The 18,318-nt window shown below is 30.7% G+C and overlaps 3 protein-coding genes across 6 annotated transcripts in view; 2 read left to right on the forward strand and 1 right to left on the reverse strand.

Annotated features, from left to right (window-relative positions):
• The window catches only part of LOC148237475 (endoribonuclease rege-1-like), a 28,784-nt gene extending 26,798 nt beyond the window's left edge, over positions 1-1,986 (forward strand). For both annotated transcript variants that reach the window (XM_088205837.1, XM_088205836.1), the window contains exons 3-4: positions 7-126; positions 198-1,986. In XM_088205837.1, the coding sequence (XP_088061963.1) occupies positions 7-126; positions 198-1,482 (1,405 nt within the window). In that variant the 3' untranslated portion in view covers positions 1,483-1,986. The remainder of the gene's footprint in view (positions 1-6; positions 127-197) is intronic.
• Positions 1,987-3,060: 1,074 nt separating this feature from the next.
• LOC148237476 (uncharacterized) lies at positions 3,061-4,217 on the reverse strand. The gene is made up of 3 exons (XM_088205838.1): positions 4,062-4,217; positions 3,871-3,996; positions 3,061-3,812 (listed from the first exon to the last, which is right to left on the reverse strand). The coding sequence occupies exons 1-3, from the start codon at positions 4,181-4,183 to the stop codon at positions 3,344-3,346; spliced, it is 717 nt and encodes a 238-aa protein (XP_088061964.1). The 5' UTR covers positions 4,184-4,217; the 3' UTR covers positions 3,061-3,343.
• Positions 4,218-4,389: 172 nt separating this feature from the next.
• On the forward strand, positions 4,390-11,853 carry LOC148237477 (death-associated protein kinase 1-like). Of its 3 annotated transcripts, none has more exons than XM_088205833.1 (18): positions 4,426-4,495; positions 4,721-4,860; positions 4,924-5,083; positions 5,149-5,300; positions 5,375-5,491; positions 5,552-5,733; positions 5,802-5,932; positions 6,295-6,709; positions 6,773-6,921; positions 6,998-7,087; positions 7,794-7,985; positions 9,005-9,202; positions 9,767-9,949; positions 10,058-10,300; positions 10,371-10,593; positions 11,151-11,297; positions 11,369-11,458; positions 11,526-11,853. In XM_088205833.1, the coding sequence occupies exons 1-18, from the start codon at positions 4,469-4,471 to the stop codon at positions 11,720-11,722; spliced, it is 3,036 nt and encodes a 1,011-aa protein (XP_088061959.1). In that variant the 5' UTR covers positions 4,426-4,468; the 3' UTR covers positions 11,723-11,853. The 3 variants fall into 3 exon arrangements, with proteins under 3 accessions (XP_088061961.1, XP_088061959.1, XP_088061960.1); XM_088205834.1 differs by having other exon boundaries at positions 4,432-4,561; XM_088205835.1 differs by lacking the exons at positions 7,794-7,985; positions 9,005-9,202; positions 9,767-9,949; ... (3 more) ...; positions 11,369-11,458; positions 11,526-11,853 and adding an exon at positions 7,462-7,672 and having other exon boundaries at positions 4,390-4,495.
• Positions 11,854-18,318: the final 6,465 nt, after the last annotated feature.

Raw genomic sequence — 18,318 nt, forward strand, 5'->3', positions numbered from 1 at the left:
TTTCAGTCATGGAAATAAAGAGTTTTTCTCGTGTCGAGGAATTAAAATATGCGTAGATTGGTTTATTATGAGAGGCCACAAAGAGATTACTGTGTTTGTCCCTATGTGGCGGAAAGAATCCAGCAGGTAGTGGACTATATATAATGAAAATTAGTTATTGGTATTGAATTTATAATAATGCTTGATTTTTATTTTAGACCTGATCATCCGATAACCGAACAGGAACTTTTATATGAATTAGAAAGGGATAGATTCCTCGTGTTCACTCCGAGTAGACTAGCGGGCGGTAAGAGGTACGTCTGCTACGACGATCGGTACATCTTGAAACTAGCTGCCGAAAACGACGGAATAGTCGTGTCAAACGATAACTACAGAGATCTCGCACAAGAAAATCCAGAGTTTAGAAAAGTGGTCGAGGAACGTATTTTAATGTACTCTTTTGTGAACGACTTGTTTATGCCTCCGGACGATCCACTCGGTCGGTCCGGCCCGACTCTAGATTGTTTTTTGAGGATTCAGAAAAAATCTGAGCCTTCCCCTCGGTGTCCTTATGGTAAAAAATGTACGTACGGAAATAAATGCAAATTTCATCATCCGGAACGGGGCAATATGCCACAAAAATCAGTGGCTGATCGATTGACGGAACACGCACAGAAGCAGATGCAAGCGAGAGGTTTACCGCGAGACGATCTTAAGACTCACAGTTTGCCGTTGTACGATTCTCCGGCTCAAGGCAGCGTTCGTAAAGTGCCACTAGGGCGAGCTCGTTCTGCGGCTCCCGCTCCGTTGCCGGCAGATCCGCAGTACCACGCAGCTGTAGTATCTCATTTTAATAGAGCTCAATTAGAACATCATCAAGCCGTCAATAATAAATTAGAACCACCACCGAAGAGTCACAGTATCGAGAACATCACTTCAGGATTAAAAGACTTATCATTCGGCGGCGATGCGAATCAAGTACCGTTCTCGCAACACAATCAGTGGATGAATCAAAGCGAAATGTCTCCTTGGATGTATATGGAAAATCAAGAGCCGAACGAAGCTAGAAACATGCATAGAAAGCTGCAGAGGCAATTAACGATCAATCCGGCGTACGATCCGAGGCTGTTCCAGATGCACGGTTGCAATCAAAATATGGCTCAAGCTCCTCAATCGATGCGAAACCAGTGGGGCGAACATCAGACCGTTTCTAGGATCGCATCGGCTCCGGCGGCTTGCGCAGCCTGGCCTTCAACAACCGCTCCCGGGGCCAGTGCCTCTGAGCCGCATCTGCATCCGTTGCCGCCGCACAACATGCAAGCGCAACAATGGTCTTGGACGCCGACGCACGCATCGCATCAAGATGCACGTAACCATTTGCATTATCATCTATCGAACATTTTCCCCGAGGAGCAGGTGCGTCAGGCAATGGCGCTCATGCCTGAAGAGACCAATCCGCAAAAGATTTGTGCAGCTATCTTGAACATATTTCGCAAATCGTAAAAGTGCGAATTTTGCCAGGCCAGTTTAGGATGATGCATTTATAATGTGATTGTGACGGGACGATTCCGGTAATCGTTTTTCTTTTAAATGGCCACATTGGCTGCTTGTAATGTATTAGTATAAAATATGTTTATATGCTTCTACGTTGGTGTGGTGGAACTGAATTTTAGTAAAAGTGATCATGATTTTATTTAATTCTTAGAATACACGAAGATGAGTCAAAAGAAAATCTTAAATATTTTTTATTTTATAATTCATCTACATCAGAACTCTAGTCCACTCGCACACTTGCTGGAGTGACAGACATGCATCACCATACTGAATGTGCCTTCGTGTTGCGTGCCTGATTCGTACTACCATCTATCGGTCACTTCCAACTATATGCCAATTTAAAAGACAATAGAGCGGTGTTTTTAAATTTTTATTAGACTCACCCTCGTACAATAAAAAGAATATTTATTATATAAACTACATGAATGAAAATACAAGTATTGTTCCACCGAACCATTTATTTTATTTATACGGCTATGAAATAAATTTCATACATAATATTTAATTGTTATAAACATATATCTAAGTATATAATTGTGAATTTTTCTATGAAAAATGTTTTTGAATTGTGTTTTATTTTTTTATCAATACGTTCTAGATATTTTTTCATAACTTGAAAAGTAACGCTTTATATATTATCATTTTAAGAGTTTTATATCAATACAAAAGTTTGTTCCAAACAGACGATTTTTGTTATCATAACAATCTTTCATTGTTTTATATGAAAGATTGCTATGTTTTTTTTATATATTAATAATACGTGCAACGTATAATCCTAATGTAGTCATACGTTAAAGCGCAAATATCTAATTATTTCTATAATATATGACAATAATTTAGTATAATTTTTTATAAATTTTATTTTTGGCAAAGTCTGACAATCAAATATTTTATTTAGATGAATTGTATATTTTTACAACAATCATGTGACGCGTTATAAATATATTAATGCTTAATTAAATTTTTATCAATATGACGTTTTGAACGTAAGTTGCTTTGCATGTTTTTTCACGTTTTTGTGTTCATTCGGCGGAAGTGATTTATTTTTACCATTTTATTTATATACGTACGTATATAACAGAGCTCTTCAACCCTAGAAAGCCTTCTAGAGCTCCGACGACGCTCTTTATATATATATATATATTTATTTATTTTGTCGGCTTCACATTGAAGCTGACTGTAACCCGTAAAACATGATTGTCTTATGATATGAATATGTATTATATGCGCAAGTTTTAGTACTGTGTACTAAAAGTTGTATTTGTATTTTTTAACACATTCCTTATTATTATACATATATACGAAGTTTGTTGATTAGTAAGATAAAAAGCGCTGTTTGATTTGAATCAAGTTGAACATGAAATCGTAAATGAATATTGCCATGCAAAAAGAAATACTGTAAGATACGAGTATCTGATATTTATTATAAACACATACGTAATTTACATGCAATGGCCCTGATTGTTCAGGGCCGTGTACACTTAGTTTATATTATAATAAATAATGTATATATTTAAATATAAAGTATAAATATCATTTCATTTATTGTGTTCTTTTTATAATATAATTGAAGATTGATTTTATTGTATGTTATCATTGTGTGTACGTTGAATTGCTTATTTGTTTTTTTTTTATTTTTATCTTTTATGTGATAAATTCACTCTAAATGATTTTTTTTATTTCTAAATATGTTTTATAGTCAGAATTTATTCAAGTGGTGATTCAAATATTATCATAATTCATTGTGACTGCCTTATGTATTTTATAATAACGAATAAAAATACTATAACACTTGAAACGCGATATTTTATTATCTATTTTCATTTTTACGCATCCTTTTTATCATCAAACACTGAAATTTAGGAGCTCTCTTTAAATATTTAGGATCATCCGTTAATTTTATAAAGTCATCGATATTTTCATCGACTGCTTTTGAAGATACAACGACTTTATCGTTAACTAACACTTCTTCTACTGCATCATTCTGAATTAATTCACTCGAATAAATATTTTTGAAATGTTTAAAACATAAAATTTTAACAAATTCGCAAATCTTATTTGAATTTAAAAAACAAATAGTGCTACTTTGAAAACCAGAACATTCGTGAATAGTTTTTCTAAGACCTTGAACGCAAATCAGTGGTATTTTCTTCAGAATAGCTGTCGTTAAAATATGCATCACTAATACGGATGGAACGTTAGCGTCCAATATCACAGCTTGACACGTATTATCGTTAATCTTCTTTGAAATTTCATTCACACCGAATTTTATCGAATTTCTGTAACAAATATATAACAATATTTCATCCAAAATAAAAGAATAATGATAATAAATACCTTAATTTAGTATTAAATGTTTTCTTTTTCTCGCCATCAGTCAGTTTTTTGTCTGAATCATTATTAAAAACCAATTTTAACAGTGTGTCAATCTCGGCAGCTTCATTTTTATCTTGAATTACAGGCCTATTTACAAACGTCATTAAAATTTGAGGTTATGTCATGAGTAAAAAAATTGTTATAAAACATACCAATGCAACGCTCTAATGGAAGTTAAAACGTTCTTCAACTGTTTTAAAGGTTTCTTTTTATTGGATTGCGTCTGCTTTTGCTTCTTTAACGATAAAATCGGAGCTTTTTCTTTATTGGACATGTTTACGGATCTGACAGTCAGTGCTGCCAGTGCAATAAATAAATTTGCTCATTCAAAAACATATTTATTATTAAATTAAATAAATTCACTTGATTGATGCTGTAAATCTATAATTTATTTTAAAATATTTTTTACGATATGTTTATAATATTATATTGCTATATAATGGCAATGACAGAAAATGTCCGGTGGCGCAGGCGCAAAAGGGGCGACCCCAAGGCGCAGACTCCGTAGGGTGGAGCCGCAGGGCAAGAGCGCCCTCGTCACATCTGATATCATTCACACATGGACCTCAACCGAGTCAATAATAACGTAATTTGTTCCACCCCAACGAGCTCAAGATCACCCTTTTAGCATAATTTTACCTCAAACCGTCATGTAATAAATAATCTAATCTAATTCTAATTATCTATACATACATAATAGATTAAGATGAAACTATTACAGTTACGATACACATTATCTTATAATATATTAATATTTTTTTAAATATTAATATAATCAACAACAATAATTGATCTCGTATACATTTACCAGTTCATTGATATGTCTGGTGAAGCTGCAGTCGTAGTCGCCGCTCGGGGTGGACAAAATTCCGTTCTACGTCAATTGTTATCATCACCCCATTCGCCACCATCAATTTCTCAACAAGCTACAGCTTTATATGCGGCGTCTAGGTATGTATCTCATACAAATGAATTTACTTTATATTGCACAGTAACTAAGAATTTAATTTTTAGAGCCGGTCAACTCGATGCTGTCAAATATCTCATAGACTTTGGTGTGAATGTGGACGTTGGAATACCGGAGCCTCCGTTAATAGCTGCCCTTACTAGCGGTCACACGGATATCGCTTTACTTTTGATACAAAATGGTGCAGACTGTGATATTAAAGATTCTGTAAGATACATATATAAATACAATTCTGTGAAATTAAAATATGTATTAATACAAATCAATTTTAGAGAGGAAATAGTTGCTTACACCTTAGTTGCATGGCAGGACTTTACGAAGTCGTGCGATCTCTTTGTGCATTAGGATGTGCACAAACGTCGAATACGAGAGGGCAATTTCCATTACACTTAGCAGCTCGCAATGGTCATTTACAGATTGTTAGGTTGGAATATTCTTCATATATTTACAGAGAGAATAACTCAATTGCTTATTTATATAATAAATTATCTTTTACAGGTTATTGTGTTTTTATGGATGTAAATTAGATCAAAAGAACGGTGATGGTATTAGAGCCGATATAACTGCGTTAAAACACGGACACAATGATATTGCTGAGTTGCTCGATAAATTAAGGTATGTAAATAAATATTTTTTTATTTATGCGCTAACTAAAACTACTGTTTTATATTGTAGAGCTAGTGGGATTACTGCATCGACTCTTAGAAGTCAACTTTTACCGGGCAGTCGCCCGATTGCTAGATTACAAGTTAAGCTTTTAGGACACAGTGGAGTAGGAAAGTCAGCCTTTGCGGCTTCATTGAAAGCTGGACTTTTACACGCTCTATTTCGCCGATCTACGTCTTTAACGACAAGATGTATGTATTTTTTTATAATAAATATGTACAATTTATAGTTGAAATGCAATAATAAAATAATATTTTAGCTCGGCCGTCTTCTCCATGTCAATCATCACAGATAGAAATGGATATAACACCGAGACATAATTCGTTGAGTTTCGATACGTGCGCTGCTCCACCAAATTATGTCCCGACTAAAGGAATACAAGTTCATCAGGTATAAATAATTTTATTAAAAATATCTGAAAATGTATACAAAGATTTATTGGCCATATCTATGTCATTTATGAATAATATAAACAACAGTGGTCCCAGGTTGTAACCCTGCGGAACTCCAGAAGGATTAATACAGCTAATAAAATGGTTAATGTAACATTAGTGTTAACATTTCAACGCCTGTTGCTATGTCACAAATTGTATTTGTCTCTGTAGAAAAATTTAAAAAAATTATGAAACCTTAGCTACTAACTTTTAAACTCTAAGGTATATAACATGTTAAGCGATATATTATTATATTTTTACACACACTTTTTACTACCATAACCTTGTCATAAAATACAATATTAACTTCCTTTATAGATGGACCTGAATGGCGTTGGCGACATCACAGTCTGGGATTTCAGTGGTCAGGAATCCTACTTTCAGATGTTCCACCACTTTTTGAGCGACGCAGCAATACCTGCACCGTCCACTATGTTTACCAATCTAGTAACTAGAAAAGTGTCCAAAGGTTTGAACGCAAACGAGATGGCCAAGTACACAGCGGCCAATGACAACGTCGTCACAAATATCGGCAACAAAATGCAAACAGACCCCAGCCTGGAATGCTTATCACATAGCGGCCTTCAAACAAATTTTAATAAGAATAAATATTCGCAGATGTTTATATACGTCATAATGTTCAATTTGGAGAAACCCTACAATGTACAAATACAACAATGTATATTTTGGTTAAATTTTATTATATCTAGGCTTTCACCGTGTAGTGTTAAAGGTGTGTTTAACATTTATACATTGAATTTATAGCAACCACACTGATTTTAATATATTCTTTCAGGTGGTTTAGGTAACATTATATTAGTTGGAACTCATGCCGATCTACGAGCGCATAGAACTGCACAAGGCGATTACATTTATCAAGCTGGTGATAATTTATTACAAACCATTCAAGAGATGTATGAACCATATTTTCATATACACCAACAGGTTTTTATTTCAATTCATAATATTATATTTATACAAAAGTGTATTATTTATCTTCTAACGATGTTTTTATTTCTAGGTTCTAGCTTTAGATTGCAATGCTTCGACTTCTATAGGTTTAAGAGCATTTAAAACATATTTAGCTTCTATTAAAAGATCAGTTACACAGGTAATTATAATTAAATAATATTACTTTAATTGGCTGAATGTTTTCTGAATGATTTTTGAACCTTTTATATAAAGAAAATCATTAAAAACTATACTCTGTCTGGATTTCCGTGTCAGTACTATGCAGCAACACTGACAAAATAATTTTATTGTATATGAAAGAGAAAGTATGTCATTCTATGCATATGTGAACATATAAACTATGGAATATGAATTAATCAATAAGTTAATAAGCATTTTAAGCTTATTTCATTTTGCTATTAGCTCATCGAAATCAATACTATGTACAGTTTACTCATCATAGTTTTGCCTTATTTATATGTTTCTTTATCGTTTATGCTGTATTGTTTTTTGTTTACGTTTGTCTTTGTACAGGGCAGTGATTTAGTAGGCAGACAGCGAACTACGGTGTTTGGAAGTGAATACGATTTAATCCGCAACTCTCCGGTTCAGAGAAAGTTAAGTCTTTTATATGAAAATAGTATAATAAACATTAATAACAGAATACAGTTATTTACTTAATCTAAATCACCCTCTGATTCTTTCATATTTTCTATATAATTTGCTATGCATATTTATGTTTTCTGCAATTTAGATATTATTTTTTTATTTATATTATAGCCTTACTATTTATTTATTAATATATCACTATCTCTTAAAAACTCTTTTCTATTATATATTCCTTTATAATTATATATAAATTATAGATTGCTTTGGGGAATTGGAGCTCATTTTTGGAAGGTGCCTTATCGTGGATCGTAAACGTTCGAAAATCTCTCGATTCGTTTCCGGTAATGAGCAGAGACGCCTTCATGACTAATATACGCTCACATGTGAATTTATTAGCGAGCGATGAGCATATAATCGATATAGTTCATCATTTACACGTTATGGGAGAAGTAAGTTACGATTATGTATATAGGTTGTATACATAGTTCTTGGAATTTTGATCTACTGTTTAATGGGGAAGATTACAGGTTTATCCAAAGAGGTTGTGACAGGCAGTAAAGTAGTTGAGTCCTCACACTGGTGATGTTTGTGGAAAAGTACATGACAAAGTCTATGCTTGGGTCTCTGTTAGTCGATCCCTTTCCTCGCTATCTTCGAGTGACTAAGTCCTGAATCGAGTGGTGCTTTTGGAGTCCCACTGCAAGCAAATGTCAACTATTTTATATGCTTTTTCTTAGCAGCTTTGACAAATGGTAAAAAATACTGATGGCCGCACTTTCTGTATTGATGTACAACTCTTCTAATAATACAAGAGTATGTCTCTTGGGTGGCTCTTTATAAACAATACCATTTTCGTTGCTTCCCGATAAATATATAGGAGACATATAACAATACCAAGCAAGACAGTGCGTATTGATCGATGCTATATCTCAATTAAAGTAGTGAGTGCACTTAAATAGTCAAATAGTTGTTCCGAATTTATCGATTTTTCTCATGTTTTGTTTATCAAAATCTGATTTTTCGATTGTCACTTTTTACTGGTCAATTGTATAGGAAACTATAGAAAATTCTTGTGAATTATCTTTCAAAATGGTCTATAATAAACGCTACTATTCGGATCTGCTTGGCGAAACACCATGACAAACTTTGATCAAGAAGTGATAATAAAAGCTGCGGCGCGTTTGACTCATACTACAAAATCATAAAGCACTTGTCTAAAAAGTGATATTTTTCCAGATCTGCAATGGAAAGTATTGCTATGTACTACATATTCAATTTATATACCTCTTTGTGATTACTATCTAATTGATGAAATGATAAAAACAATTCAAGTCTCATAACAAAGTGAAAAGTGTAGATAAACATAAACCATGAAAGTTATTCAAAAAGAACAAATTCCTAGAACTTTGTAAACATCCCTTATATTCATTTAGTATAGGTATAGATACATATTTCATTGCTCTTCTAGATTTTGGTTACGGGGAATTTGATAGTGTTGTGTTGCGACTGGATGGGCCAAATACTCGGCACGTTGTTTGGCAAGGACGGTTTGCAAGGTGCGCGAATTTTAGGAGTGTACACCGCTCACGATTTCCAAGCGCATTTTGGTTATTGTGATGCGAGTCAACTGTTAGAACTTTTACAAGAGTTACATCTATGTACTATGGTTTGTAGTTTAGAATTAGCACTCGTTTAGATACATACTCTAGTATTTTCTTTATTATGTTCATCAGTAAATCACATCTTTTAAACTACGCTATAGTTTCATTAGTTAATAAAAGTCCCTTGCTTTATGTTGCTTTAATTATTTTAATGAATATTGATTGAGCATAGTTATGCGAAAGTTATAACAATGAAAGAATCTGTAAGTAAAAATATATCATTAAGTCACTTTATATAAAATTATCTATTTTTTTATTATTAGTCCCTGGAACATTTTAAATAAATGTAAAAGTTTGAAGAACTATGGAATAGAAATAGCATTGCATCTTCACTTATAATTTTTAACTTAATATGGTTGTTGACATTTACATGGTAATAGTCTTTAAAAAGTCAAAATAATATTAAATACAGTTAATAATATTAACTGAAAGCACAACTATGATCAAATATATAATACATTACAAGGGATTCTTATGATTCATATCATTTAATATTTACTTAGATATAGTTCTAATATTTATTAATATAATAATAATCATTACTCTATAAAAATACATTCGTTTTTTAGTGCGAAGTAGATGACGAAATAGAATACGAATTTCCTTGCTTTAATTTAGTTGAAACGTTAGACGGATTGTGGGATCCGGACGATACGCAATACAAATATGCTAACTCTTGCTACGGAGGAGTTAAACTATACCAATCGTCAGGCTTGACTCATCTCATATTAAGTATATTTCCACACATCCAAGTAAGATTTCAGTAGCAACTTATAGAGTAGATATGTAGATGTAAATAGTTTCATTTAAATCATTCATAATAATGTTTATTGTATAGTGATACAGTTTCTTGAAAATAGGTAGAGCTTCGCGAACATTTCGAAGCGTTAAAAATGTCCGATTTGGAAGAGAGTTGGAACGGAGAGTGCGATCTATATCAATGGTGGCACGGTTCTAAATTGTGCTGGGGCTTAATTGAATGTTTAATAACATTAAACGGAGCACATGGCGTCGAATATTTGGATATAAGAATAAGAGCGCCTCCGAGTATGGAACAAGTTTGTTTTGCAATGTTTGAGAAAGTTCTACGATGGGTTGATAAGGTTTGTATTATAAGTATTTTATTGTATAGTTTATAATTGTTTATAATGTTTATAATTATTTTATCTTCAGGCATTTGATAGAGTGGCTCCGGGTTTGACGTTGCAACGTTCTATTCTATCTTCACAACAACTCAGACTGCACTGCGATGAACCATATTCGTGGACGGAAGCACAAATCAATAATGAATTGTTACAAGTGTATGATGAAGATAGCACTGCATCTCTCAGCTCTGTATTGTTATTTAATCCACTGACTGGAAAACAAGAATCGCTGCTAAGTTTATCATGTTTTGGTATGATCTAGAATATTATTTATTTGAGTGATTGAGTATACATAACATGATTGGCAATAATTTAAAAAAAATCAAAGGTACAGATAGAGCCTTTCGCTGTTTTTGATTAGGATCTAGATTATTTTAATGTTGTAGTTTTCATTTATGAATTCCACATATCCTTATTGACTTTAAAGTACTTTTAAATTTCCAATGACAGTTGAGATCAGTTGACAGTGAATGTTATTTGGGTGGAATTGGTCTGATTATTTTTAATTTTCTATTTTAAAATCAGTTTTAGATTTAGTCAATAATTAGATGTGACTACAGGAACACTGCGATGCAAATAGTTTTGTATCCATTGTAGTGAGAATATTAGCAGTGTATATTAAATACACAGATGGTCCCACAACGCTGCCTTGTGGAACTCCAAAAAGTTTTGGATGATGTAATGTTCATTCCTCTCAATTGTTGACAATGTCCACTGATCTAGTACAATTTAATTTTGAAACTCAACTACTTGTTTAAACTATAAAATATGATATATTTATACTTAATTGCATATATTATTTTTATAGACTCTACTTCTATTGAAGAATGCATCGAATGGTTTCCTAAAATAAATACAAAGAAAATTAATTCGCACTTGATGGCAAGACTATCAGCTCTCCTTGACCCTCCTCATCCACTCGGTACACATTGGTGTGTGTTAGCTATATCTTTAGGTAAGTTCATTAAACATTTAATTGACATATATTTATTACAATAATATGATTTTATTTATTCTATATTTAAGGTGTTAGTCAAGACACTATAGCCGCATTTGATTGTGAGACTGATACGTGGCACACTTCAAAACTATTAAAATCCATCATTTGCAATATCGGTAATACAATAATAGCTTGAAATTACGAATCAAATGATCCAATACAATACATATTTTTTATTTTCAGGAACTATTATTCAGAAACTCAAGAATTTGGGTAGAACCGATTGCGTTGATGTAATAATTAATTTAGGACCCATTTGTCTAAATTTGGGCAACGAAAAAGTTGAATTAGAAAAACCTGAAGATAAATCTGAAAAGAGCACGTTTGTTAAAGAAAATATTGTGAATAAGACAGGTTCAAAAATTCACACTGATGTATAAAAATAAATGACAAATTTTACCGATCGACAATGAAACTAGCGCATATCTAATATATTTTATATATATTAATAATTTGAACTGTTACATCACACATTATCTATTATAGTTCCATATATAGTCTTTAATATAAAACGTTTTAAACATATGCTCTACGGAATCGTTACTTAAGATTGTACGTGACATAACTCTCTAGAACTCTAGATGCTTTTGATCATTCTTAAAAAGTATTATCTAATATTTCAGTCCAATATAGTACTATTTTAATGGATAAAACTGTATTTATTGTGCCAAAGAGCCATTGTATTAAAATTTTATTGAATGTTTCTAATGAAATTGTATAACTATAGTGAAAACAGATCTTTTTATTATATATAAATTAATACCATAGTGGTTGCATGGTCCGTGATAAAATTCTGTGATAAACGATTACAATTATGATAAACACGCTTAATTAATTTATGTTTTTACTTTATAATGTACATATTTTTTATTGTTTCGTATAATTTATTTACTCACAATGAAATTCAAGATATTTTTTTATAAATTTAATTAAAAGCATTGATATAAAAACAAGTAAATTCAATACATATCACTTATTATGGAAGTTTTCAATCATTCATTCACATAATAAATTTTATCTTATATTTTTTTAAGCTAAAGATTCAACAAAATAAATGTTAGTGCATAAAATATCGAGATGTCATTGTCAGTATACTGAATTTGAACTTGCTTGTTACAAAGATAAGATTTATATGACAAAGATAAAAAGACATTGATTTGACTTGATTTTTTTCTATTGGCAATTTTGTTTTTAATATTTGTTGACAAAATTTATAGTATTGCAATACCTTAACTTTAAAAAAATACTCTTATTTTTAAGTTTTGAGCTAAAAATGAGAAGATTATGAATTAGATTTACATATAAATCGTATCTTTGTAGCATATGATGAACAGTGATACCTGCTTTGATTATCTCGTTTAGTGACTAAACAAATTTATGAGTATATTTTATTTATATTCAGAATGAACGAATATATTTATTGGACAACGAAATTAAATGCATAGTCTTGTGTGAATTATTAAAGACTCTTTTGCTGATGGTAATGTTTAATTATAATACTTTTAGATAATATCTAGTGATATAGGTTTTAATGTCTGTAAACGCACACACATTGCAAAATCTCAACAAAAAATATTTTCGTGTATATTTATTATAGTTGAATATAAAATTATTTATTACATGTTTCATAGACTTTCATATTTTAATTATTGTTAAAAAATAATAGTATTTTCATAGTATGTATTGATATACACAATGCGGTTTTAAGCAATGCAATCATACCTTGAGAAAGATTAAGACACAAACATACATGGGGACTTAATTTTTATCTGTGCTTATATGCAAATTGAATTATATAATTGTTAAATGTGAATGCTAGCTTAATTATTATTTTAATTGCTTATTATATGGTTAAAATATTTTTCCCCGTGTATCAGATATTAAATATTTATTATGGAACCGATACGATATAATAATTTATTTACCTTGCAAATATATGTAATGTATTGTAATTTGTCAATTTTGAGTGCATTTATGACGGACGAAGATATAAATTATTTTTTATGATATTTCAATATGAATTTAATAGCGCACTTAATGCTCAATAAAAAAACGCTCAATCGATATAAAGATGTTTTATTTCTGGTCATAAATATAATATAAACCATTTGACTTCCATGTTTTTAAGATAGATTTTTAATTGATTTGGTTTACTTTTTCAAATAAAAGTAAATCTTTCATTGTTTGTGAGCCCGTTCTCTGACTGGTCTCTCAATTTTAATCTCCTTTATTATTGTAATGTTCTATCTTATATACTATACATTATTTGCAAAATGATAACATGGTTTATTTGCTGACAATCGATTGTGATTGTTATGATTAACATAACAATGACTTAATATATCATCACACACAATACGTTATCATACTACACAAATACACAACAACAAAAAATGTACACTATTTCATCATCTACTAAATGAATTACATTGTATTGAAATATTTAAATATGATAAGTCTAACTGTTCTAACTGAAATAATAAATATTTGAGTAAGAAATAAATAAGAAATTAAAATGAAAACATTAGTTTATTAAACATAATTTTGCTTTATTTTATACTAAAAATTAATATTATCTTTTCTTTAATCAAAACGAATTCTATTTTTTATATTGATTTTGTCTCTTATTTCAAATTCCAAATCCAGAATATTTAAGTAACAAACAAAAATAAAATGTTAAGGGAAAAAATTCTTTATTATTTAAATGGCAACATAAAATGAGAATTATTTTTATTTATATTATTCTCATAAAGCAGCGCTTTTATATTGATTTTCTATCCTATTTCGAATCGCAAATCTATATCGAATGTATCGCTTTATAAAATTTGGCAAGAATTTGCTTAGAATCCACTGGTTGAGAACCGCTATTAAAACGCATTGACCGTTGATTTGAAGAAATGGACCCGTCGACGAAAAACCCATATATTTTCAGGTAGTGGTGGTTATTGAGGAAGAGATAATTTCAAAAGCAGCTTAACTAAAACCAGCGTGCATTGTTCTCGCACATGAAATGTGTTTTTCCCTCGGGTTTATTGCAGTTATACAAATTAAAGGATATTGTTTGTCTTTCGAGGAGAGAACATCTTGAAGTTGGTAATGGCAAAATGTGTAATACACTACCACATATTGTTCTCGTGATATTATGGCAAATAATCTAACAAAAAAAATCGTACAAAATATTTAATATTTGCTTTCATATGTGTACTAAATATTAAATTATTAGACATCTTATTTGTATCGCAGTTGAAAATTTAGTGGACGTTCAATTCTGAACGTAACTGTTTTGCATGTTGCCTATACAAAATCCGAATCTAACAATACCAGGTAGAAAAAAATGAGGAGAAAGCCTTTTCTTAAAATAGTTAAAATTAAAACGTTTGCATTAGTGAAATCGCTTAACTGGAATTTCTTTAAAACGCTTTTAACTTTTTTTATCTCTTATCTAAAATGGCTTCGATTTTTTTGAATTGATGATTCATAAAAATAACGTTCTTAAAATATATGAATTTATAAATAATGGCTGCTTTTAAAAATCTAAATAAATCACAAATTGCGATCCTTTTTAAGAAAGCTTTTCATATATGATATATTTTTAGAATAATTATAATATGTGCAAGATTCAGTCAAATAATTGCCTATCAACAATACTAACCTCTTATATTACATTAATAACATAACATAGTTCAATTTATAGAAAAATACTATTTTGATGATGAGTAATAATATAACTCTGCAATCAATATTTTTTGTGTTCTTTGGATTATTTTATTAACATTCGAAGACAGATATTGATTTAATTTCATTTAAGTCTTAGATGAATAATCCAATAATACTTCAATAGCAGCATATATTCAGATTATTATATCTTATTTATAAATTACTTGATTGCTTTTTATTTTGCTCATATCCAAAAAAAAAGTTAGTTTTATTCTCATATTCATATATATGTGTATGTACATTAAATAAATATATTACTAAAAGAAGAGATGGCAATTTATCTTTTTTAATTTTGATATATGAAAATATTCACGATAAAAATATAATTTGATATCTTTTTTAAATTTACTTTTGAGGATATTATAAACATACTTTATAATTTATATTAGCTATATAAAAATACAAGGAGCGATAAAAAAATTACTACATTTTTATTTAAGTATTTATTTAATATTCAGGTATAAATTATATATCATATAATACACTTAACCCAGCATTTTTACCAATCTGCAAAACATTTATGAAATGTGATTTTTTTATGGTGGCAAAATGTTGTCCTTTCAATGTTCTCTTTATAAACAGAACAAGAAAAAGTCATAGGGATTCACCATATTTAGTGAGCACATGTGTGATCAAAAAAAAATCATGCGTTATCGTGGTGCAAAATCCAAAAGTCGTTTTATTCAGATCTCAAATGACGTAAAACTGCTAGGCAATACTCCTTATTGACCTTACAACTTGATAGTAAAAATACGTAATCGTAGTTGACTTAACCGATACAATAAAAGAAAACAGTATGGCGAACCTTGATATTTGATCAAACTTGACGTAATTATTTAGTCTTAATATTGGTCTTGTATCTGTTTATTGTGTAAATAACAAAGAAATTGCAAAGAAAAATATCGTAGCATCAGTTCTTCGCCCAATGAAATTAATTATGTTTTTAGCATCTGGTAAAAATTCATCATTGATATTCAAATACATCATTTTTTATGATAATTTCATTTATTTATGTATTTCTACATTATTCAATTTTTATTTTAAGCTCTTTAAACGTTTATTTTTTTGTATGCACTAACCTCTTGTAGGCGGTGACAATGCTCCTTGATTCCTACAAAAATCGAAAACCGCCTGTATTATTCTTAAATAAAACCAAGCAGTTACCTCTAGATATACTTAATAGTAAAAAATCAGAAACTTCGATTGTTACTATTTATGGAGCATTATAATAAAAAACCTGCTTAGATGATTGATAAAATTATTCACAAGTATATTCATAACTACTGTCGGCAAGCTTTAGTAGACCAGCAAGACGGTTTTCGTCTGCGTCGTTATATAGTCACAAACCTTTTATGCCTTTCTGAGGCGGTTACAAAGATCCTCAAATCTAAATTCCAGGTTGATGTTATCTATATCGACATTCAAAAGCATTTAACAAATCTATTCACGAACTTCTGCAGGCATCTAATTTGAGCCTTCTACTCTTTCTTCTCTTTATCAATCAGATAAATGCGGCAATTGCGAACCCATAATATGTAAAGTGTTTCACTTGGGGATTTAGTACGCACATCGCCAATTTTTTCAGTAAGGCGTCGAGAATTCTCGGCTTCGTTATGCGGAGCGCGTGTCACTTTACCAATATATTGTACTATAGACTAGCTCCGCAGCGTCCTCAAATATGACTCCATTATCTGAAATCAAAGTACTCATTGTTGTTAGAGAGGATTCAGATAATAATTCTCATTACCGAGCGTTCCCACTGTGACGTCGCTCGTTACCGAGCGTTCCCACTGCGACGGCGCCGACACGATTTTATTGCTTTTGACGAAAATTTTTGACTTCTGAGAAGTAATAATTGTTTTTACGCCCTCCTATAGACCAAAATTCAGTTTGAATATACTTTGACCATCAGTCTTATTTCACAAGCCCGTAGTAATATCAGTAAGGATAGCTTATTTTTAAAAATAGTGTAATATCCAAGTGCAGACAAACTATGGAGCAATATGCGAGATGCAACGTCTGTCTGTTCTTCTTCTTCTTCCGTTTATTTTCCCCTGAGAGATGAGTTGGCTTAGTTTGTATTTTTGACTTGACATAATGAAAGATCTAACCTTATAATTAGTTTTAGAACATTCATTAGGTCAAGTTGAGTTTGGTTAATTCGTGTAGATTAGGTTTGGGCTTAGCAAATGAACGTTTCGCAACTGTCAAATTTAGTGTTTCGTAGACATTTTAGAGCAGCATATTTTCGCTAGTCGAAATATGTATTTACTGGTAAAAATATATTTTGACTTTGTGAAAGTATAACTTCACTGAAAAATACACATCGCGTGTAAATAAATATTGATAAATATGTAAATGTATATATAATATTACTACGTATGAAAAAGTTGAAATCATATATTTTTACTAGCATCTGCCAGATCAATTATAGTTTCACTAGTAAATATATATATATATATATCTACCGGTGAAAGTGTATTCTGATATGATTTCACTGAAATTACGTATTTTAAAAAATATTTTCATGATAGATTCAAGATTATTTTTCTTTGAAGTATAACCCAAGAATTTCTGGTTTAGAATCTGGGACGTCATTTCGACTTTTTCCAGAGGGGAAGCCTCAAGTTGAACAGTCAGAGGTCGTTTTTTTTTACATATTTCGATTTAATTAAGATTTATAATTTCATTACATGACATGCATTTTTTGGCTAAATTAAAGGGGAGCAATTGCTCCAACCTGCCCCCTCCCCTCCAAATGACGTCCCTGCATTTTATTTATTTGTTGATGATCCCAATTTTTATAAAAATCAGTAAAAACAATAAATATTTGCGCTTAGTGAGATATTTTTAATTTTTGTCTGAAATTTGTAAAATTCTATTTTCCCTAAAACTTTCTTTAAAAAAAATCAAGTAAAATATAAATTATTCATTATATTTTTAAGTTTAAAAAGCAATGTATTTTATAATTCCGCTTAATAAATGATGACGCACGAGAATAATATTTTCTTTTTTTTTTCCTTTTTTTTTCTTTTTCTTTTTTTTTCTTTATTTTTCTTTTTTTTTTTAATTTGTAAAAGGTTTTATGTATTTTTCCTTTAATTTAGTATACCCACGTATAATTTATTATTCATTTTATGTTATTGTATAACTCAGGGGTTCCCAACCCCGTGCCCGATTTGTGTGCGCCCGCCACTATTCGACAGCAATAGAATTTTTTTAACAAACACTAATTAAAAATTTTAATTATCTTTAATTA

Source organism: Plectrocnemia conspersa, unplaced genomic scaffold (assembly GCF_051122295.1).
Source record: "Plectrocnemia conspersa isolate PC_06_02 unplaced genomic scaffold, ASM5112229v1 ptg000002l, whole genome shotgun sequence".
Taxonomy (NCBI): domain Eukaryota; kingdom Metazoa; phylum Arthropoda; class Insecta; order Trichoptera; family Polycentropodidae; genus Plectrocnemia; species Plectrocnemia conspersa.

Coding starts and splice junctions, on each gene's coding strand:
- LOC148237476 (XM_088205838.1), bottom strand. CDS start 4,183: ATGTCCAATAAAGAAAAAGCTCCGATTTTATCGTTAAAGAAGCAAAAG. Junction 3,997..4,061: donor TCCATTAGAGCGTTGCATTG/GTATGTTTTATA, acceptor GTTTGTAAATAG/GCCTGTAATTCAAGATAAAA. Junction 3,813..3,870: donor ACATTTAATACTAAATTAAG/GTATTTATTATC, acceptor TATTTGTTACAG/AAATTCGATAAAATTCGGTG.
- LOC148237477 (XM_088205833.1), top strand. CDS start 4,469: ATGGACCTCAACCGAGTCAATAATAAC. Junction 5,084..5,148: donor ACTGTGATATTAAAGATTCT/GTAAGATACATA, acceptor AATCAATTTTAG/AGAGGAAATAGTTGCTTACA. Junction 5,734..5,801: donor TACGTCTTTAACGACAAGAT/GTATGTATTTTT, acceptor ATAATATTTTAG/CTCGGCCGTCTTCTCCATGT.